General features: G+C 39.9%; 1 protein-coding gene across 3 annotated transcripts in view; it reads right to left on the minus strand.

The window, feature by feature from the left end:
- snx29 (sorting nexin 29) overlaps positions 1–24113 on the minus strand; it is a 112396-nt gene that overhangs the window by 87325 nt on the left and 958 nt on the right. For all 3 annotated transcript variants that reach the window (XM_047159419.2, XM_017483905.3, XM_047159418.2), the window contains exons 2-14: positions 21663–21727; positions 20225–20277; positions 19818–19942; positions 17399–17579; positions 17140–17210; positions 15955–16209; positions 15371–15731; positions 15144–15268; positions 14890–14980; positions 14726–14808; positions 7133–7196; positions 6738–6866; positions 1623–1708 (exon numbers count right to left, since the gene is read on the minus strand). In XM_047159419.2, coding sequence (XP_047015375.1) covers positions 1623–1708; positions 6738–6866; positions 7133–7196; positions 14726–14808; positions 14890–14980; positions 15144–15268; positions 15371–15731; positions 15955–16209; positions 17140–17210; positions 17399–17579; positions 19818–19942; positions 20225–20277; positions 21663–21727 — 1689 coding nt within the window. The remainder of the gene's footprint in view (positions 1–1622; positions 1709–6737; positions 6867–7132; positions 7197–14725; positions 14809–14889; positions 14981–15143; positions 15269–15370; positions 15732–15954; positions 16210–17139; positions 17211–17398; positions 17580–19817; positions 19943–20224; positions 20278–21662; positions 21728–24113) is intronic.

Below are 24113 nucleotides of genomic sequence, written 5' to 3' on the forward strand. Positions count from 1 at the left end.
ACTGCCTACATATGCTGAAGAAAGGTTTCCTCTTAGGTTTTTGCATCTAGCAAGTGGCCCCTCCGAACCTGGATAACTGTACAGAGGAGGCCAGCTGTTCAAACACAAACACACACACCCCCTCCCCAACCAGATGACAGTTCCTTCTGGCACTCGACAACTGATCGGCCACTTAGCAATGCACATTTACACCTATTTACAACGATCAAAACGGGGAAATTTGATAACGCGTTCCTCCGTTCAGCCGTCGGTCATGCGGTTGTTTTTTTTTAGCAAAGCATTTATTCAGCAGTGGGTGTGATCTAAATGAGATGTGACCGTGCTTGATTCTGAGCAGACAAGAGTGATGTACAAAACATGTCATGGGAGTTGATATCAGGTGCATAGAATTGTTAAAAAAAGAAAAGAAAAAAAAAAAAAAAAAAAAAAAGGTCCAAACAGCTGCACCTGAGGTTGAAACACACTGACAGGATGTGGGGGGGAGGCTTTATTTAAGCTTGTATGTCAATTTGGTGTTCATGGTCATGTTTTTTACTCATCATTAAAGCAGGTGTGTAGCAAGGTGCATCATTAGTACAGTGCAGCAGACATGAAGGGAGATCGTTTATGTGCAGATAGGAGAGCCCAGCCACTGCAAGAACAGAGAAGGGCAGCAGAGAAAACACATGGCAGCGGTGAGGCAAATTGGGAAATTTACATCAAGAGTGCTGCTCAGTGCACAGACTGCCTGCCATATTCTACAGTGGGCCCACGGGGGTGGTGTACACAGCATGTGGTGGCTGGATAAAAGGTCATTATTAGGCATCTGACTGGGGCTTGTCTCCGGCTCACTTCCCTCTGGGACCACACATTCTCACATAGTGACACACACATACACACCCAACTCTGTTGTGCACAGAGGCGATGACGAGAAAAATCAGGCTGTGACTGCAATGGACAGATGCACATCAGGCCAATTAGAGCAACAAAATTTATAATCACAAGAGTTTTGTCACCATTTTATAGAAGTATGCACAACATACCGTTAAGTGGATCTACTGATGTGCTAAAAGCCAAAAAAAAAAAAAAAAAGCACTTTGCAAAACAAACTCACATCCAAAGCTTTTTTAAATGGTTCAAACCCCAATGTTTTGAGTTATGCATGGTCACAGAAATAATAAAGCATTCTATCTCGGTAAGACAAAAGCTTTACTAGGCAAATACACCAATGTGTTCCAATCCTCCGGAGCCTGCGGAGGTGGTCAAATACTGCCCGAGGATACTCATTCCACAATTGCTCCACAAATTAGCTACATTTTCTCCCAACCGTGATTAGCAACTATTTTCCCCTTTATGTCTCTGATGTCAGCCTTGTTTGGCTTTTGATAAAGCCCTCTTAAATGGAATACTCTTTGCACAGCAGGTTTTCATCCTCCGGCAAACTAACTTTTATTAAAAAAAGCCCTAAGGACAAGTTAAAAAGTTTGCCTGCCCTGAAACTAGGCTAATGACAAAGAAATTTCCTCCTCTTCCTCTGTTGTGGGAACGAACTTGAGCGAGAGCTATGCTGCTTTGAGATGTCAGCCATTTCTGGAGAAGTTTTCCATGAAAAGTTCTACTCGAGTGTATGAATTAAGACTTACAGTCATTGCTCTGGTTGCCTTCTCTCTTCAGCATTTGGACAGCACCCACATATTTCTTCAACTGGACCTTCAGCACCTCATTTTCCCTGCAAAACAGACAGAAGTTCCGCATCTGACTCAGCCATGCGACGTGTGCCCAGTTTGCCCCATCAATTTGAGGTTTTTCCCTTTAGGAGAGCTCATAAAACAGCTCGAACCTCTAGACCGCTAATAACAATTACCAAACAGAATAAACAAATCTCTGTCAGAGCTTGTAAGGTAAACATCTATTATAAATGAATGAATAACGTGATCAAGAGGAATTACCACAACATATTAGGTATCAAATATCTAAAAATGTCTACAGCATATGGAACCAGCAAATGGCGCTCAGCCACCATGCCTAATAAAAACCTGATTCAATTCTTGGAAGAGCTTCACAGCTGTTGGTGAGTAACTTTCCAGAGCTGGAAGGGCTCTGACTTGTGTGTGTGTGTGTATGTGTGTGTGTGTGTGCTTATACTCAGCTTGACTGATTCTGCTGGTTTGGAAAAAATCAATCATAATCAATTCAGGCTGCGAGGCTGTGAAAAGAAGCTTTCCTATTCTTGCCGACGGCCCCTTTCAGTTCTTATCGCACCATATTTTAAGGCCTCGAATAGCCAGTGGAATGGAGGATTTCCTGAGGCGTTCAGATGGGCCAGTGTGGTTATTGGGAGCCAGCAATCTGTGCACAATCCCAGTGTGATTTAATTAAAGCTAATAAATGGCAGGTCTTCTGTGGAAAGCTCTCCACCCCTCACGTGTGCCACATTGATCTTTTCCATTGTCCGTGCTGGGCTAGCCTCAGAGTTCGCGCACGCCATCGATGTTATATTATAGAAATGAATACGCCACACGAGTGCTGACATCTCTAACGAGGATTTTGCAGTCAGGCAAGAGTTGACCGTAAGGAAGATGGGTTATTTAATAAGCACCACTTTCCAGTTTTAGGGGGTAGATCATACAATAAGGGAAGGGGCAAAAATTAGGGCGCGGATAAACGTTTGCGGTATTGTGTGGAGACTGTGAGATTGAATCCCGGTGATGTCGCAGCTATCCACGGCCGTCAGCCAACAGCCGTGCATAAACTCTGGTCCCGGTCATCACAGTGACATCAGCCAGTTGCGTGTGTCCATGAGCTCATGCATGCAGAACAGTACAGACAGCGCTTTCCTCCGAGTGTGTTAAGCTGGGATGTGATGCAGCATGGGACAAAGTGTGTGTGTGTCAAACAAACACATGTATGGAGGAGATTGGAGAGTGAGAGTTGCATAAACTCGCTTAGTCTATAGTAGGCAATACATACAGTACAACTGGCATACTTATGAAAGGAAGTACAGTGTATTATTCCATTTTATAAATCCATGAACATTACATTTGTCCTTTATCATAGTTTTTATTTAATAGATTATAGTAATTTTCAATGTAATGAGGAAATTGTTCATCTTATTAAAACATATTGCTCGATGTTCCCATGGTAGTAGTTAAACCCACACAAAGTTCAGCTGTGTAATTAGCGTCTCATTTTCTAACTGTCAGACCTGACCTTTTTTATCAATAAAAAATGAAGTGATTTGGTGAGCTTCCTGGGGCTTACCATCACAGTTCCTACCATTTACACAGCATGACACAGGTGGCAAGGCACACATATTCAAAACGAACTTTCACTACTGAGCGTTTTCGAAAACGGAAAAGAACAATCAACAGCCCGATTCCAAAATGTTCAACAAATTAAAAATGACCTTCAAAGCACATTTTCACAGACATTTCCATCACCACATAGTTGGGGAATGCAGAACAGTCTAAATGAGCCGTGGTCATCATTTCACATCAGGAGAGACATCAGCAAGCAACCCTGCCACGACATAAAGCCTTCAGAGAAACAGGATCACAGAAAGGTTTAGAAGACCTATATGTACCTACATCTCCCAACAGCAGGGAGATGAAAGGAGAAGAAAAAAGTGAGACACAATATGACAGTGTCCTCCACACAGGTTAATAAAGGGGAGAGGTGATTATGGCAAGGAGATGGAGTTCAGATTGGATGTGTTTCCTGCCTTCAATGCAGCTGAACGGGATTTACAGGAGCACATCCATTCAAAAAGATGTGGAGACTAGTTTCTTGAAGCTTATCTAGTTGGTGGTTACAAGCAACAACTAAATTTGGAATGAAATGGGGTACAAGACGAGCATCAGCCACTCTTCATCCACCGTCAGTATGTAAAATACTAGCAAGCCAAATATTGAACAATACTATGCTGCCAGCATTATGCCCCGTACACCGCTGAACAGCTTGAGAGAATGATGAAACACTCACAATTGACGTGTGAGAGACATTATTACTACATTGCGAGATATTATGAATGAGTCTTTGGTTTGATCTATTAGACAGGTGAGGAACAGGCATCAATGACATGAAAGCGAACGTGGTTTTCTTTGACATGACACTTTTATTGTAAATCCTGCCAATCCTGCCTCCTGCTCCCTGCAGAAGCCTTCCTACTGTGCTGAATAAAATCGTTCATGTTCATACTCTGTGTGTTGTCGATGTGAAACGACATTACTCTAAAGCTAATGAAATGCCAGCACAATCAACACGTCTCACTGATAATAAAAGCACAACTGTAGTAGAAACAGTCAAGTGAATTTAGTCTTTCTGCCACAGACCGAGACCGAGACCACCTACCCACGCCATGATCACGTTTTTTGCCCAAACCGCCTGCTCTGCATTGGCCGGTTTCCTATACCACGGTGTTCAGCGTCACAGCAGAGCAGGCAGCATTTTGGCTGAGGAGGTGCGAGTGCGTGAGCGTGTCGACCTGGCACTGAGCACAGCCCCACGTCTTAAGCACTGCCCACTGTGCTCGATTGAATCAAGAGTGCGCAGATCCAAAGATCTCTCACTAAGCAGCCGGCCAAGCTGCCCCCTTATTTTTAGTCTCTATCGACTTGGCAGGGTTTCATTTGAGTCAGACACTTTGATTGACTTCACTGCTCCTTCTGCCTCAGAGTCTAAAAACTGAGACCGAGGAAGCCAAAATAAGACAAGCTTAAGTCACCCACGTTCCTGCAGGAAGCAGGGAAATGAATGGGAAGGAATTTTTTTTTTTTTTTTTTTACCAAGTATGGTAGTACACAGTACAATTTTATAAATAATTTATTATATAGAAAGAGCTGATTAATTCCAATCTTCTTATAACGATTTGGACTATGGTCACGCATGCCTCGCACCTCAAACTTCCAGGGTTCGGGGTTTTGTTTCCACCGCTGCATCATCTTAAAAAGTTATTTTTTTCCCGTTAATTTAATTTGAAAAGTGGAACTTTCATATATTCTATATTCATTACACATAAAGTGAAATATTCCATGCCTTTTTTTTGTTTTGATCTTGATGATTATGGCTTACAGCTCATGGAAATCAAAAATCTAGTATCTCAAAATATTAGAATAAAGAATTTATAATACAGAAATGTCGACCTTCTGAAAAGTATGTTAATTTATGCACTCAGTACTTGGTCGGAGATCCTTTTGCATGAATTACTGCATCACTGCGGCGTGGCATGGAAGCAATCAGCCTGTGGCACTGCTGAGGTGTTCTGGAAGCACAGGTTGCTTTGATAGCGGCCTTCAGCTCGTCTGTATTGTTGGGTCTGGTGTCTCTCGTAGATTCTCTGTGGGATTCAGGTCAGGTGAGTTGGCTGGCCAATCAAGCACAGTAATACCATGCTCAGTAAACCAGTTACTAGTAGTTTTGGCACTGTGAGCAGGTACCAAGTCCTGCTGGAAAAGGAAATCAGCATCTCCATAAAGCTCGTCAGCAGATGGAAGCATGAAGTATCTAAAATCTCCTGGTAGACGCTGCATTGACTCTCGATTTGAGAAAACACAGTGGACCAACACCAGCAGATGACGTGGCACCCCAAATCATCACTGACTGTGGAAACATCACACTGGACTTCAAGCAGCTTGGATTCTGTGTCTCTCCACTCTTCCTCCAGACTCTGGGACCTTGATTTCCAAAGGAAATGCAAAATTTACTTTCATCTTCCCCGTGATTGTGGTTGTGTACTGAACCAGACTGAGATTAAAGGCTCAGGAAACCTTTGCAGGTGTTTTGAGTTAAATTAGAGCTCTTTGATCAGAGCTCTTAGAGTTACATTTACTGATTAGATTAGTTACTGATCAGTAACTGATTAGAGCTGATTAGAGCTCTTCTTAGGTCCCCATTTCTGTATTATAAATTCTTTATTGTAATAGTTTGAGATATTGGATTTTTGATTTCCATGAGCTGTAAGCCGAAATCATCAAGATTAAAACAAACAAAAAAAGGTTTGAAATATTTCAATTTATGTGTAATGAATCTAGACTATATGAAAGTTCCAATTTTTGAATTAAATTATGGAAAATAAATGAACTTTTCCATGATATTCAAATTTTTTATATATATATACATACATGCACCTGTATCTCAAAAAAAATGCAGAAGAACAGTGTGACTGTGGTTATCATGCACATGGGGCTTTAGTAACCATTCATTTAGATCACCTGTTTACCATGACCTTTTTCAATGATTTTTTTTCTCCCCCAATCGTCATTTCTTGCTAAGCCTTGCCAGTGTCATTATTCGAATTCTGCTCATCGTCAAATATCTTCCCCTGTGTTGACCACTGGTTTAAGAAGAATACAATCTTTTCACTCTCTGCCTGACATTTTTTTTTTTTGCATTCTATGCACATGTATCCTAGACTTAGTAACAGGTGCAAAAAATAACCTAATAGTTCAAACATCATTAAAAGCTCTATATGAATGACTCCAAACTGATTAGTCTCCAGCCAGCTCTGTTTAGTCATTGTGATTGTCTTGTAGATTTCAGAGCCCCACAACTGTTCTGTTTTACCATGGGGTAAATTTATGCTTGAATGATCTGCATCGGCACAAAAATGCACATACAGTATAATCCGATTTGTTTGGAGCTACACTGATTTTGGTCAAATGCATTAAAAGTTTCGTAGCTACTTTAAAACATCAGGAACCAGGACATTCTTAGTGGCCATTATGCATGGAACTGAAAGTCTAAAACAAAAGTGCCTCTACCTCCCAAGGGCCTGTACTTTGGCAGTGTGTCTCTCCTCCAAGTCAGCCAGCTTCTTCTTTAGACTGTCAACCTCGAGCCGCAGCCCAGCTGAGTGTTCCATCTCTCCGTCCAGCAGACTGCGTAGAGCCCTGCAGCAATCCACACACACACACAGAGAGATATCCAGCAGCATATGTTCATTTCACAGTAGCTCACACAAACAAAAAAGCTAAGATAGTGATAGACCTGTCTGTGTGCACTTTTACTTTATCTGTCCATTAACAGCCACTAGTATGACATTTACAATAAAGGGTTAATTATACATAAGATGTGTACATCACAAGAGGTATATATGCAAAGGGAATCTTAGCTGTTCAGTCAAAACCGGTAAAAAAAAAAAAAAACAACCACTCACGTATTCTGCTCAGTGAGCTCATCCTTCCTGTTCATCATGGCCACAATAGCTTGACGTAGTTCAGCTACAGGAGCAGAATCATTTTAAAAGAAAAGAGAACCAGAATAAAACATGACTATAGCATCACAATTTTCTCCCTCACAGGGAGTCATGCTCAATTTCTCAAAAAACAATAAGAAGATATATTCAGTGAATTTCAGTGTCCCGTGCAGACCGCTACTCTTTTCATTAATGGATAGTGTTCCAGACTACTGACATTTTCATTTCTATAGCACCACAGAAATAATAAAGAGAACTTTGTGGAGCTTAAAATACCAGCCAGACATTAATTTCTTTTAAGTGAAGGTGACATGAAAGGGGAAGACATTTATAACACTGCACAGCGAGAGGGTTACACCAGCAATTTCAGTTTAACAACCGACTACCTGTGAACACTGACTGAGGGATAATGAGTCCTTACTAAACACTTTTGTTCAGAGGCCTTATTTTGCCAGGAGACAGTTCTCCCAAAAATTACAGAATTAAAAATAACAGGAAATAACAGCTACCTAATTGTCCAGGTAAAACAATGATGGTTTGTTTTCAGGTATGGAAAATTATCATCATAAATCAGCAGGACTGAAGAGACTGCTAGGCTTTCATTTAATGCAGAGGTTCCAAACCACTGGGCGACGCACTGGTACTTGGGCTGTGGGTTGTTTGGTACCAGGTCATAATGCAGCAGTGAGAAAGCTATCACTTTCTGTCAAGATGAATGACAAATTTTTATTGAACAAAATCCATCAATGTACAGGTGCAAAAAGTTCATTTTTCCATAATTTAATTTAAAAACTTTCATATATTCTATATTCATTACACATAAAGTGAAATATTCCATGCCTTTTTTGGTTTTGATCTTGATGATTACGGCTTACAGCTCATGGAAATCAAAAATCCAGTATCTCAAAATATTAGAATAAAGAATTTATAATACAGAAATGTCGACCTGAGAAGACTCTAATCAGATAATTAACTCAAAACACCTGCAAAGGTTTAATGAGCCTTTAATCTCAGTCTGGTTCAGTACACAACCACAATCACGGGGAAGATGAAAGTAAATTTTGCATTTCCTTTGGAAATCAAGGTCCCAGAGTCTGGAGGAAGAGTGGAGAGACACAGAATCCAAGCTGCTTGAAGTCCAGTGTGACGTTTCCACAGTCAGTGATGATTTGGGGTGCCACGTCATCTGCTGGTGTTGGTCCACTGTGTTTTCTCAAATCGAGAGTCAATGCAGCGTCTACCAGGAGATTTTAGATACTTCATGCTTCCATCTGCTGACGAGCTTTATGGAGATGCTGATTTCCTTTTCCAGCAGGACTTGGTACCTGCTCACAGTGCCAAAACTACTAGTAACTGGTTTGCTCATGGTATCAGAGAATCTATGAGAGACACCAGACCCGACAATACAGACGAGCTGAAGGCCGCTATCAAAGCAACCTGGGCTTCCAGAACACCTCAGCAGTGCCACAGACTGATTGCTTCCATGCCACGCCGCACTGATGCAGTAATTCATGCAAAAGGATTAAAGCCCCGACCAAGTACTGAGTGCATAAATTACCATACTTTCAGAATGTCGACATTTCTGTATCATAAATTCTTTATTTTAATATTTTGAGATACTGGATTTTTGATTTCTGTGAGCTGTAAGCCATAATCATCAAGATTATTATTTCACTTTATGTGTAATGAATCTAAAAGATATGAAGATTCCACTTTTTTAATTAAATTATGGAAAATAAAGAACTTTTCCATGATATTCTAATTTTTTAGATGCACCTGTATATTTGACTTAGTTAAGTATTAGACAAGTACATCATGTTTGGATGTCACCAAAATATTTCAGCTGAAAGTGGTCAAAACGAGAAAGACAAAAAGAACAAAAACTTCAACCGAAAGAGATTAAATGGACATACAACAAAGTGTCAAATCTAACACTTTACAAATAGTGTTAATGGTAACGAACATTAGAAAGTGAATAACTACACCGAGTGCTTCACCAGTCAGAGCTCAGATGTTTGCAAATACTTTAAGCAGAAAAATCACCTGTGAGAAATGTCTGGAATTTGAACGTTAGACGAACAATCGGAAAAAGGATTATTTAAAAAATGTATCGTTTGATATACCACCTAAAAATCCACACCATTATGCTATTGCAGCTGCCAACAAGCAGTTCCTGACTGCACAGCTGGTAATAATATTATTCCCTCCTCCACTCTCTTTAGACCTGAAATGATGGAGATGCTCAGTTACCTGTCTTTTTTTAGGCTACTGGTTCTGGATGATTACATTGTTCAATGAGATTTTTTTTTTATGGTAAATTGCAAGCATAGAAAAATATCATCGCACAACCTACTGTATGCTTCGTTTTCTTTTGCATGCATTTGCTGTAACTGAATGGATCAATGGAGCACAGGTGTCATGAAATCATAACAGTGGTGGGAGACCCATCTGTATCGTCTCCACCAAACTCATCTCAGTGCAGCCCGTGGATGCCCTGTGACACACAAAGACCCTGCCTCCAACAATCGGTGAACAATAATGTGAGCTAGCTCCTGAGCAGCGCGATCATAAGCCCTCACCCTATCATCAGAAGACTGTCGGTTTAAATCCCAAAAATTGCCATAGCAACCTATGGCCGAGCGAGCATAATTGGCCGTACCTGCTGGTTGGGAAAGATAAGATTTGACAGAACACTCTACCCTGTTGATTTATGAAACATTTGTCATTTGTAGTTGTTGTCTATGAGCTCATCTATGCATAAGCAGTCAGTTAATGTCTTCTGCAAGGGCATTCAGCTACCTCGCGATGACACATGAGCAGCCGTGTGTCATGGCAGAGTTGCGCATGTCTCGGAGGAAGCATGTGTTAGTTTTTACCGTACCCGGTTTTTAGCTGTTGTGCTATCACAATCATTTTAAAACTGTGAACTGTGATTTGGTATACGTTGTTTAGGTTGGGAACCCATGGTTTGTAGTACTACAAAAAGCTTCTGCTCCAAGTGAAGTGAAAAGCCAGGAGGCTTTGCATCAGCAGCTAAACGAGAGGCAGTCTTATGCTTCAATGCTCACAGTGCCTGAGGGCTGCTCCTATCTTGGCAAAACAAAGATCTCACATTAAACCAATCTCAGGAGCTCTAGACCAATCTCTGAAGGAATTCATCTATGTAATCATGCCTGGCCCTCTCCACACGAAGTAAACTCAAATACTCAAAAAATTCACTGCAAGATCCCCTTTAGAAGTCTGTGTTATTTCTCAAGGGGCTACAGTCCTCATCAGAGACCACTAGAACCGGAGAGTACTGTACCCGAACACAGACTACTGTGAAGAAGCACTCAGGAGACCTGAATGATGCCAACATATCATCTGTTTACTAAATGTACGTAAAACATTAAACGAACAGCACTCTTATGATTACAAACATGGACCATGCACGGGCAAACTATGGCCCTCTAGCTGGTGTAATTCAGTTCAGTGTACTGTTCTGCAGTAAATCAATACCTCCATTAGGTACATAAGTGTGATTTAAGAGCATACACTTAATATGCGAGAACCTAAAAGCACCTGAAAGTATCCTTTCACACAGGACGCTTATGGCTTGCAGAGAGCGGAGCAGCTGACACACAGAGCATATTATTTTAATTCTGCTTCTGCTGTGTGCTGCATGTTCATGGATTTTAGCTAGAAACTCTACTATATACACAATGTTCATGTTTTACTGAGCAGTGTATTCTCATAATCTAATCAGTATATGATATAAATTTCAGCCTGCAGCCCTACAGTGGGAAAGTGTTAAAACTTATAAAAGGTCACAAATGCAACAAAATATATTTGTTGGCAAAATGTACCCCCCCCCCCCCAATATATATATTATATATATGCGCTTAAGATTGAAAAGACACACACAACAAAAAGTATTTGTTTTGATGTGAAAACTGATTGTAAATACCTAGGACTTTACTATTGTTTCAGGTTTTGGCTACGTCTCTTGTTACTGGTTTTGATTTACTGAAATGTCTGCTTTACTGACAAAACTCACCAGCAAAAGCAATAGATCTCCCATAATTATACTCATTTATGTATATTGTATGCCTTAAAATTTGCACAATATAAAGACTAATAAAACCAGTATGTATGTATGTATGTATGTATTTATGGGATTCCAGTATGTAAGTGTATGAATGCATGTATTTATTTATTAGGTTCCAGTATGTATGTATGTATGTATGTATTCATGGGGTTAATTAGGAGAAATTGGACTAATGAGGAATATTGGACACAATTGTACATATAAGCCTAATGGTGCGTATCTAAAAGGAAAATAGTGAATGTCACCCCCCCCCAACCACATATTTACAATCTAATGTGGTTCCTGAGCTAAAAACTTTGCCCATCCCTGCTGCAGACTGTCAACATGATTGATTTTATAACATTCAGTACTGGGGGAAAAAAAAACAACCTGTATTGCAAAGTTTCACAAATTGTCCTCACCAACAGGAAGAGACAACAAAAATGTTTGAAATTAATTTCTGCATGTCTATGCAAGGTCGAAGTGAGTGAGAGAGAAATAAAGCGTGTATCATGTAACGTGTGTGTGTGTGTGTGTGTGTGTGTGTGTGTGTGTGTGTGTGTGTGTGTGTGATCCCGCCTCCTCCCGGGAGCCTCCATCTGGAGGAGAAACACACCCTGGTGACTCGTTCGTGCCTCGGACGCAGAAACACACATTCACCCACACATAATTTATGAGTAATCACAATAGCAGTATCCACACACAGATGCACAAAAAGCTAAGCAAAACAGGCAGGCACCAAAAATTTTCCATCTGCATTACACAACCATATTTTGGAGGGGAGGGGGTGTTTGTTTTGGGTTTTTTTTTTTAATGTGTCTATGATTGACATCGTATTTATAAAAGCATTGGGGCTCCTATGCATTTGTTGTTAGTTTCGGCAAAGTGGGTGTGATAATAATGAAGTAAAACACACAAAGGTGAGGATTTCTTGCCCACATACGAAGCAGGTTTCAGTCACTCTGTGTTCTATTAGTACTATGGTTGAATGCATTTATAGCCAGCACATAACTATGCACATTTCAATGCTTTATGCTGTGCTGTATTTAATGTATTTTATTTCTATTCAATTCTAATCTCTGCCTCCTCTGAGTTCGTCGCAGCATACTGTTTTTATCCACCAGTGCAAACTTGCTGAGGTACTGCTCTGGATCAACAGTGCCCTCCACTGGAGAAAGGTGTTCAGTCAGAAATGACACAAATGCAACAGGCTTAAATCAGAAAACTAAACTGGAAACACTCAGAAAATAGACTAAGAGAGCTCTATTTATGTTCAGAGGAAAATATGGTTAGACTTCATTAGGATAAAATGTCCAGTCTTAACCAGTCGTCAACAACAAACGACAGGATATTTCTCAAGGAAACAACCCAGAAAGACACAAGTGAATTCCCCAGTTTTCCCCAAGCAGATACAAAAGCACAGTAGGGATATGGTCGAAAGCATGTCTGTGATTTTGAAAAGGCACATACTAAGGTACATCACCAACAAATACAAGTACAGCTGTACAATATATACCGATCAGCCATAATATTAAAACCACCTGCCTAATATTGTATAGGTCCCCTCATGTCGCTAAAACAACTCTGACCCATTGAGACATGGACTCCACAAGACCTCTGAAGGTGTGCTGTGGTATCTGACACCGAGACATTAGTAGCAGATCCTTTAAGTCCGGTAAGTTGAGAGGTGGGACTTCATGGATCGGATTTGTTTGTCCAGCACGTCCCACAGATGTTCAATCGGATTGAGATCTGGGGAATTTGGAGTCAACACCTTGAACTCTTTGTCATGTTCCTCAAAGCATTCCTGAACAATATTTTGCAGTGTGGCAGGGCGCATTATCCTGCTGAACGAGACCACTGCCATTAGGAAGGGGTGTACAGTACCTGGTCTGCAGCGATGTTTAGGTAGTTGGTACGTGTCAAAGGAATATCCACAGGAATGCCAGGACCCAAGTTTCCCAGCAGAACATTGCCCAAATTGTTCATCACACTGTTGCTGTAGGCTTGCCTTCTTCCCATAGTGCATCCTGGCGTCATCTCTTCCCCAGGTAAGCGATGCATACGACCCCGCCATCCACGTGATGTAAAAGAAAACAAGATTCATCAGACCAGGCCACCTTCTTCCACTGCTCCATGGTCCAGTTCTGATGCGCACATGCCCAGGTGCTTTCAGCGGTGTACAGGGGTCAGCATGGGCACTCGGACCGGTCTGCAGCTACGCAGCCCCATTCGCAGCTTGCTTTGTGATACCTTTCTATCAAAGACAGCATTAACTTTTTCAGCAACTTGTGCTACAGTAGCTCTTCTGGGGTATCGGACCAGACAAACTAGCCTTCGCTCCCCTTGCACATGAACAAGCCTTGGGCACCGGTTGTCCTTTCTTAGACGACTTTTGTAGGTACGAACCACTGCACACCAGGAACACCCCACAAGACCTGCCGTTTTGGAGATTCTCTGACTCAGTAATCTAGCCATCACAATTTGGCCCTTTTCAAAGTGGCTCAGATCCTTATGCTTGCCCATTTTTCCTGCTTACAACACATCAACTCCGAGAACTTTCTGTTCCCTTGCAGCATAATATATCCCACCCCTTGACAGGTGACACTGTAATGAGATAATCAAATGTTATTCACTTCACCTGTCTGGGGTTTTAATGTTAGGGCTGATCGGTGTATTGTTTATTGTTATACCACAGCAGTTGGATTCTCAGATCTGGTTGGTCAGATGGTGTTAATGAACTGAACAGCAGTTCTGATAGTATTGCCAGCTATAATTCAAATAATGATTTAGGGTTTATATTAATGTGCTCAGTCTAACAGGTTACTGTTTCTATAACAACTCATTCACAATGAGTTTTATGGCAGACACTTCACATACTCTAACACTAACAATAAACAGATAAAAAATTTATCTGCTATTTAAACTTTATTTTCTATTTAACAAAGAAAAGTGTGTCATCTTATGATGATATGATGAAGTCTGCTGTATGGGGGTGGTTATTTAGCATTTCTGGAAGAGTCTCTATGTCAGCGCTTTGTAAGAGTCAGTGCATTTTCTGCCACTGGAGAGTCTACAGGACAGAGGACTTTGCACTATTTTGGTATATCAGCACACCTCATCGTGTTTTATTCCTTACCAATTGCAGGACTGGCCTTTGAAACACTGATATGCAACATTCAAAATGATCACAAACAACGTTTACATGTTGTGTTCTGTGAGCATCCTTAACACTCTCAAAGGTTCTCGGTGAGCTTTATCTGGGTGTGTTTATAAATCATAACGATGTGAAAATTAATAAATAAATAAATAAAAACTCTTCTTTTTTTATTCAATTAATTCATTCACAGCATTTTACTGCTATAGTATAGATCAATATTATGGAAATGTGTAATGAATGTCCATATCATACGACCCTATCAGCCAGTAACATTATTAACGTCTCTGGTTGTATATGTTAATGCAGAAAAGGTAGAACACCCACTCACCCATAGTCATAGAGTCAGGCAGGCCAGGACTGGTCACTACACTGGTCACAGAGGCATTCTGGGTCAACATGTTGGATTCCATGCTGAAAGAGAGAAAAACGTATTGCAGTTCATGAACAGCAGCCCACATTAATTCAATAAGAGGTACAAAGCAGAAGTGTTACCTGAACTCAGCTTTTGGTTTTTCAGTGTCAGTGGTTGGACTTGAACTCTCGGTTTGCTCGTGAAATCCTATCGTCTCAACAGAGTCGTCAACTGAAAGTTAAAAAAACAAAACAAAAAAAAAGGCAGACCTCAGTGTTAGTTCTTAAAGTTAATTTCACTTCTACTCACTACTAATTCTATTTTATTAGTCAATGAACTGTGGATGAAGTTTTTTATGGATAAGACCAGAGCAAGTGAGACAGGGTGTCCAGACCTTTCGGGCTGTAGGTTTCTGCTGCAGTAAGAGGGATGAGGATGTCTGAGCTGTCGTTGTCAGCCTCCGTAATGATCGGCCTGGGGCTCCAAGTCGAAACACTGGACAAGCTCCCAATTATAACCCTGGATGAACAAATCATTCTCACTCAGTTATCTGCTATGTTTATGAAAAACAGTGCTATATCATTATTAATTCATTTATGTGCTGCATGGGTATGAACACACTGTTCCCCACTCCCGTGGTCCTCCTGAGGCACTGGCCGGCTCTTGCCGTAAAAATCTTCATCCTCGTCTTCCTCGTGGTACATGCTCTTGGTGTCGAGAAGAGCTCCGTTCTGTGGAGGTGTTTCAGCCCAACTGATGATGCCATGCTCTGGCTCAGGCAGCCCGTTCTGTAAGGGGGATGACTCACAAGCCTCTAGACCTTCCTCTGAGGTCACATCACCCGTCGTACTCTTCCTCAGACTCCTCCTGACACCTCCACAGCCCTCGTCTTCATCTTCTGCTCCCGCGTCCAGATCATCATCAAATGAAATGATGTTAGTGATTTTCTTCTTCCTCCTTCGCTCCTTCCTCAAACCAGAATCTAAAGAGCAGGGGGAACAGAAACCAGGAAGCTTCAAATGTTGCACAGGGATTTTAAAATGAACAATAACCAAGAAGAGAGGCATTATTAGAAAACTCTGAACAGGTACTTTAGCATGGATACTGACCATAAAGAGACTTAATAACATGCATACAATAATAACATACTACTTGAGTAAAAAGGGAAATATTACAGAACACGTTCATGTAGTTTCCCCCTGTACCTGCGGATGTGCTCCGGGGCAGGACAGGCAGGGGGTCAGAGGGACAGTCTGAGCGTGGTGTAAAACCGGGCACCACGGCTGTGGCAGTGCCGATCTCTCTGAGCAGGGTGCTGACGCCCTGCGCCGACTCCTTCCACAGACTGCTCATGCCCTGTGTAGACTCTTTTATCAGAAGTGAGACAGACGGTCCGGCGCGCGCCTGCCCATTCAGATCCGTGTTGTCAATGTTGATGGCGAACAGGATGGAGTTCAGTCCTGCTTCCACAAAGAGAACACTCGTGTGAAATGATGCTCTGCTGTGAACTAATAAACGCTCATTAATGAATCTTTTTGTAAAGCTGGTGTGTAAATGTTTTCGCTGGCTAAACTGAACGAGAAAAATTCCTGACAGATTTAAAAATTTTCGGTAATGTCGATTTTCCTTGTACTCGTGTGTGTATGTTGATAAATGGCAGTTACCTATTAATTAGAAAGCGCATTCACGGCAGGGCTGATTTACATTTATTGGCACCCTCAATATTTTTAAAAAGTTAAAGATGATAGACAGCTGAACACAACTAAATCACGATTAAACGGTGAATGAGAACCTTCTAAAGGCGGGGAAATCTTCCAGTAATCCAGCTTAACCATTACAGTTTATTGGTTAAACTGTAACTGGTTTAACAGCCACGGACTGACTTCCTCGTTTTATAAGCCGGTTTAATTTGTCTTCATTTATGAATTCTTTTTGATTGCTTTATTATTATTATTATTATTATTATTATGACTCAACCAAGCCTCCAAAATATTTCATTAAACTCATGGAGGCAATTGAAATAAGCAATTTAAACTTGACAGCATAACCTGTAAATAAAATAGTATTTCGCATTAAGACATTTCTTGTGTAAACTCTCCTGCAAATGATTTATGAATAATTCATTCATCCAGCATGATAAATTGGGCTCAATGATTAAACGAACAAAAAACACCCTTAATGACAGACCTTCCGGTTATCAGTTTTTGGCTCAAACTATGAAATGGTCAATAATGAACAAAAATACATGAAAAAAAAAAAACAGAGCTAAACAAATACATAAATAACACTATGAGAAGTACGGCATCTCAGTGTATCTCTTTCAACGTTTAATTTTCTATTGATTTCCAAATTGCAAAATGAACCTATAGAAGCTGTTCACAGCTACTAACCTGCAGCCATAGTGGGAAGCATACTGGCTCTCTCCTCATCAAGGATAAAAGCCCACTCTTCATAGAATGCACTAGAAAACATACGAATGATCTGACTTTTTAAAAAGTTTCAACTTTTATAACTACTTACTCAAACAGGGTTAGGAAATAAGCATTCAAGCCCCCAAAACTGTACACCCTTCAAAAGCAAAAAAATACATCACTCCTGACTGGGAACCTGAACAAAACAGCAGTGTGAATCAAACAGAGCAAGGTGTACCTCAGCCGAGGACGGTCAGCCAGCAGCATGTGGAGGTAGCGCTCCAAAGAGTGCTCATTGAGGGCACAGCGCAGCCAAGCCCTGCCTCGGCCCAGCTCAGACCAGATGTTCCTCAGAGAATAGAAACGCTGCAGCTCGTGACGGTTCAGGTGCTCTTTCACGTAGAACCAGAACGTCAAATCTACAAAATTCAATTCAATTTTATCTGCACATCATTTTTAACAATGGACATTGTCACAAAGCAGCATTACAGTAATAAATAAATTCCAGACATAAATTTGACATTTAAAAATGTATCCCTAATGAGCAAGCCAGAGGTGATGGCGGCAAGGGAAAACTCTCTGAGACGACATGAGGAAGAAACCTAAAGAGGAATCAGACTCAAACGGGAACCAGTCCTCATCTGGGTGACACTGGATAGCGCGATTATAAATAATTCCCTTCTATACTTGTCTGCCATGTAAGTAAAAAGTGCCAAAAAGGAACTTATGAGCTTATGACCAACTGATGAACATGAGCACCAAAGTCATTTTTGAATTCATTATAGTTTTAACTTGTTTTTTGTTATCAGCTCTTCAATGATGGAAACCTGAGTGCAAAATTTTTTGTAGCAATTGCAGCCCTAAGCCAACACAGGAAAAACAGTCATACAGCACTGTTACACATCTACCACATTCATCTGTGACTTCTGCTTCAGTTTAAATACCCGTTTAACTGCGTTAACACGGCTCGTTATAGTATCGCATGTGTCGTAGTGAAAATTGAGCTTGTTACAAATATTATACTTCTACTCCTGGCTCAGGTCACCAGGGTCAAACAGAGACGGCATACTGGAAACTCAGCAGTTAAGGTTGTGTGTGACTGACTGGAAGGAAGCCACAGGGAGCCACCTGAACCACTCTCAATGCCTGACCCATATGTTTGTATTGTTTACTGTTTCTCTTTCAGTAATGTGTGTAGAAAAGTGTTGGTCAAATGAGAAAATCATATTCTTTCATTCAGTCATCTTCAGTAACTACTTTAACCTGGTGGATGGGACCAGTCAAGCACAGAGCATCATGTACACATACATTTGCATCACCAGTCCACATACCAGTATGTTATTGATAGGGGAAAGGAAACCAAAAAAATCTGGATGGAAAGGAACATGAGGGACCCTCAAACACAGGAGGACTCACAAAAGGTGCAGATCTTGCTAGTAGTAGCAAATGTTTAAAAGAGAGTATTGAAGGCGGGGCAACGGCCAATCAAACAGAGGTTAGGTTTAGATCCTGAACCCAATTGGTGGATTTTAGATACTATAAGGTGTACAGTGTGGCAACGCATACAAACCCGCAGTAAATGAATACACAAGAGAAACTGCCAGTAATTCGTTTTTTCCTCATTTGGGTTTATTTGGGGCAGTATTACCTTGATATGTTAGAATGAAACCGACTGAAATTATTATTTTACAAGTATGTTTAAGGAAAGATAAGTACATTATCGAAAACGATCTACTGAAATCGAGACCCCTCGGTTTCAGAATGATGATAACAGAAGTCAAATCTAGACCCCAATTTCACACTTAAAAAAAAAGAGGACCCTGGGAAATGTGCAACAACCTGCTGAAAGTCTCCTGGGATCTACAAAGTCTCTTTTAAACAAAGCCCAAGAGCACCTACAGCGGCACTCAAAATAAAAAATGGCTTGCTGTTATCACATCACGTCATAACGGCTTGCTGTTATCGCATAATTTCTTCATACGATTCTTATCTTTTCTTGGATCACTTTTCTTTTCTTTTCTTTTACTAACAACTGATCTTAAACTACTCATAAAATTTCCCAAAACTAAAGAAGGGAAACGGAGGGACTCAAATATGAGAGTCAGACTCTCCAATTAAACCTCTATAGCGCTCTTAAAATTGACACCCGCCAACTATATGCTATCCGATTGAGTATGTCGAGCAAATTTACCTCTGCAGTTAATCTCTCTAAGCTACGGTGCATTAACAAATGGTATCATTCTTAGTCCCCTGTTGCTTTTTAAAAACTCTAAACCACAACAGGTGCCGGTAGTAAACCTCAGAGATGGCCTATTTCTCTTTTTTGCCCTTTTTCATGACAATTATTGCATAACCATCTGGTTTCACAAACACTCTCAGCACCTGCTTTCCCTGTACGAGACCTCTGAAGCATCTGTTTCCTCTATGGACTGCCCGCAGCTCTATAGATACTTTCTGTTATTAAGACACCTCCCAGGTAGGGCCTCCCAGGTTTAGAAGGTAAGTGTATACTAGCAGTTCATGTAGTGACCTTTTACCAAGGTTACTGAGAAAAATGTTTCAAAAGGTTACTTCTCCATAAAGTCTTCTTTAAATATTAACCCGAGAATGTGGCAAGCTTCAGTAAAAGATGAGTGTCAAGTCTGTAGTTTGCCTACCTCCTTCGGTCTTGCTGGTGAAGCCAGCCACCTGCTTTATGGCCGCAGCGGTGAGCGCCAGGCCTCGGCTCTTCCTCAGACCATGCTGAAGCACAGCCTCAAACTGGGCACACAGGCAGATGACTCTGAAAACACACACAGCAGTCAGGAACAGACGAGTCAGTGGGAAAATGTACAATATTGGCCTGTCAGGGAATATAATTGAAAACACAATCACAGCTAAATCACAGATGAGTCACAGGCAGGCAACTGTACAAGATAAAGCACACAATACAGGATGAAGTAGAGAACAGGAGAAAACAGGAAAAGGTGGGGGACCCAACAACGCAGTATTTCTGATGCAAACAACATTTGAATGTAATGATTCAGAAATAAAATGATAGCATATCTATTCAATTTCATCAAACCTGCTGTCAGAGTCTGAGGCAATCTCCTTTCTTCCACCAAAGCGAATTTGGCACTATTAAAAAAAAAAAAAAAAAAAAAACACAACCATAACATATTAAATCGTATAAATATATATAAATATGCAGAACTTTAAATGAGTACCTAAATAAGTTTCAATGTCAAACACACACGTTGTACACACAAGCATGCAACAAAAGACAAGTACTCACATTTCTAGAAGGTGACGGTTAAGATATACACACAAGCGTGTAACAGAAGATGAGTGCTCACATCCTACCCTCCCCACATTCCTCCCATCTGCCCTTATTGCACAAATTCTTAGTTACTGTATGTACAAATTTTAGTAGCTGCACATACTGTAGTTATTACACATATTTCTGGTTACTGCACATATTGTAGCTATATTGCACACATGTCGTAGTAAATGCACAGATTATTACTTACTGCATATTTATAAACAAAAGAGCATTTTAAGAGAGACTTAGTTCATTCCTTAAACTTAACATAGTGGATTTAATTAGTGTAACAAAGAATAAGTCAACTCAAACCAGTACAGGTAAGCTGTGCTTAAAGCAATCCATTTGTAAACTTAAATCTGAGCAAGCTTAAAACTCGTCAGGTTTGAGAGTACAGCACCAAGTCGTTAACATCTGATCGTCTGATCATTCAGGTTCTCGAACATCCCAGCCAAGGGGTTCTCAAGCTTTTTGGAAACCATTACCTATAAAAGTCAATTCCACAGACTTGGCTTGAGCAATTTAAATATTATACTCAAAGTATATTTTTCAGTCAGGATATTACATCATATTTTCATATTATGGCTATTTAATGGAGCCATAGAGATTTTTATTCCTGAACGTTTCACCAAAAGGAACACATTGAAACATTAGAGTCATTATTTATAGTGCTACTTACTTACAGTGATGTTTATACACTGCAGCCTATTAGTGAGTATTTTCATTAAATAATTAGTAATAATTATAATCAGTAATAATGTTGTCATTCACAATGAATACTATCATGGGATGTCAGAACAGCCCTTCCCACCCAACTGATTGGCTGATTAGCAATGCTTCAATTGAATGTTAATTTAATATTAATAATTTTAAGAACAGGGCAACTTTGAAGCCTTATTTTAACTATTAGAGCTTTTTTATTCCTGATCTTTTCACTCATCCATATTTATTCACTTAAAACTTACTGGTTTTATTAAAAGATTAAAGTTCTCATTATTTATGCTTGTTTTTAAGTTGCTGAATTTTACTTTAACCCTTTTTAACTAAATAATAACCCTAACAACTTTGATAAGAGTTAATAGTTAAAATATGATTTAGATCCATCCAGTGTATACAGTCACGGAACCACCAGATGTTCATAACGGACCCCGGGGGTTCTCCAGACTCCACTTTCACAGCCATGGGTTTTGAGATACTGTACCTGTTTAACTGCATCCAGCAATCTTTCCAGAAGGTTTTGTCTTTTCAGGTCATGTTGCTGTGTGCCTAAAAGATCCAAACATTCAGCATATTACTGGAACATCCACTTTTCTCACAAAAGCATATCCAGACATTGCACCAAGCCTGCGCGTGTGTACGGCCCACGAAGCCGTCAGCACACATCACTAGTACGTTTTTACATCAGTTTGTTATTGAAGATTAGAGAAGTGCTCAGCTTTTTATTACACAGATTCCTTTTTATAAGCAGAACTATCTGATTAATTGAAGTTTCTGACTTCCACCTCTTCACGCTCATCGCTTCCTACTTACTGTAGCTGTGCAAGTGCATGCATCTATAAATCACTGACACACTGTTTATCACAGATTAGCATCGTCATACATGTGAAATACTAAAATATATACAAAATGTCATAGGTTTAAGTCTGACATGGTGTACAGTACGTGAATCTGCATCAAGATTGTTTCATGTTGGTCTGTGAACTATAATGTCTGATTTGCTCTGTGACCTGTATGTGAATTTGTGGCCCTGTGAACTTTAAATATGCCAACAAAAATAATTCCAATACCTGTCTGTGTATCTATCTATGGTGTAGTGTATTTGCAAACAAGGTGGGTTTTTTTTTTTTAAGTCTGACCGCTTCTTTGCCAATAAGGACAGAGCTTGACTTGAGTGAGGATGTAAAGGGGATGTAGCTCCGCATGGCTTAAACATGTATAAAAAAAAAAAAAAACACCATCCCCTTTTTAAAAAGTGTCATGCGCTTTGGATTAAGTGTATGTGAGTTGGATAAGAAGCTAGCCCTCTAACTGGCTTACATGTTTGGGGGTTTTTTGTTTGTTGTTTTTTTTTTACTATCAAAGTAAGATAGTACAAAAGATCCTTCTTGTGAAATAAGCCTTAGAGTATTTCCAGAGTACTGACATTTAGGACAAACCCTAAAGTTTTAAAGAAACTAAAATAATGTTTAAAACAAAACAAACAAAAAAAACAAAACAAAAGGGCAACAATGTGACCTACACTGCGATGTGTGTAGGTCACAATTATCATATAATCAGCTAATCTGAGTTATCTCGATGTGTTTTTTTTTTATGTAGATATGTGTAATCAGTCGAGCAGAAAGTGTCACTAAACACAGTTTTCATTTTCAGTGGACTCTGATGGACTGAAAGTTTCTTTCGTAAAAAGAAGAATAACAAAAGTGACACACTCAAAGCTTTTTAATTATCATGGGAAATAGGTTGCAGCCAGGGGAACTGATGTAGTCACCCATCTTCATCTAGCTCTAGTTGCTGACCCTATCCTAAACCTGGAAACGACACAAAATCAAAATAAAAAACTTCTTTTTCAATACACCAACAAAAATATTTAAGACTGAATAAACTGTCTCCTGAAGAAAAAAATCAATCACACTCAGCAACAGCAGCTTGCCTGGATAGATATAACGTAGCATGAAACTGGACTGTCAGAATTGTTCCCTTGTTCCAGGAGGACTAGTGAAGTGTACAGAGCCAAATCTGTGTGTGTAACGATGATACACTGATACACACAGGCCTCAAATCTGCCTGACTAAAGTCCCACTGAAACTTGTGGGATTTTTTTTTTAAACAACAGATTCAAGACACTTGTGAAAACTTTACCTGTCTAGGCTGGCACTGCTGTTATGACAACACAGCTTTAGTAAAGAAATGAGATGTGACTAACTTTTCTTTGTTAAAAGACAGGCTATGTTGTATATATTCAAATCATTATTTGACTTTTATACAGTCTAAAGGGCAGATGGAAATTGTATTTACTCGAAATGCAATGTCACTAAATGAATGTGCATTATTACACAGCTTATTACTGTAACTGTTCGTCTGAATGAAGCCAATACAGCACAGTTCAAACAAACAAACAAACAAATAAATAAATAAACAAACAAACAAACAAACAAACCCAATAATCAGAAAAAAGTGTCCGTCCTATCGTCATGAGCTCATGTATGTTGAAGGGGGCAGAGTGCTTTCCTCAAAGTGTGTTCTGTTGCCATGTAAAGTAGCATCAACAGTCATTTTAAAGGATGTGGTGGCTTCACATGTTTCAGAGAAAGACTGCTAGCCATGGTGCGGTAGGCAAATACGTTAACTGGGAGGAAATGGTGTAAAATAAAATAAAAACGAATAACTCAAATCACTGTAATGTTTTTATATGCATACATACATGCATACGGTTTAGATGTTTAACCATTAAGCCCCTTAAAAAAAGTTTGTAGGTTAACCAACGAACAAGGATATTACATTTTATTTATGGAACAAATTTTTAAGAAACATTAAAATTTTGATTCATCTGAATTTTTTTTGTTTTTTTTTTTTTTTACACTTATGCTAGTGTTTACATTTATGCCAACAGTCCAATTTTGATAGTTTTCCACTGCAGTATTTCGATTTTTCT

Source organism: Ictalurus punctatus, chromosome 13, assembly GCF_001660625.3.
Source record: "Ictalurus punctatus breed USDA103 chromosome 13, Coco_2.0, whole genome shotgun sequence".
In the NCBI taxonomy this organism is placed as follows: Eukaryota; Metazoa; Chordata; class Actinopteri; order Siluriformes; family Ictaluridae; genus Ictalurus; species Ictalurus punctatus.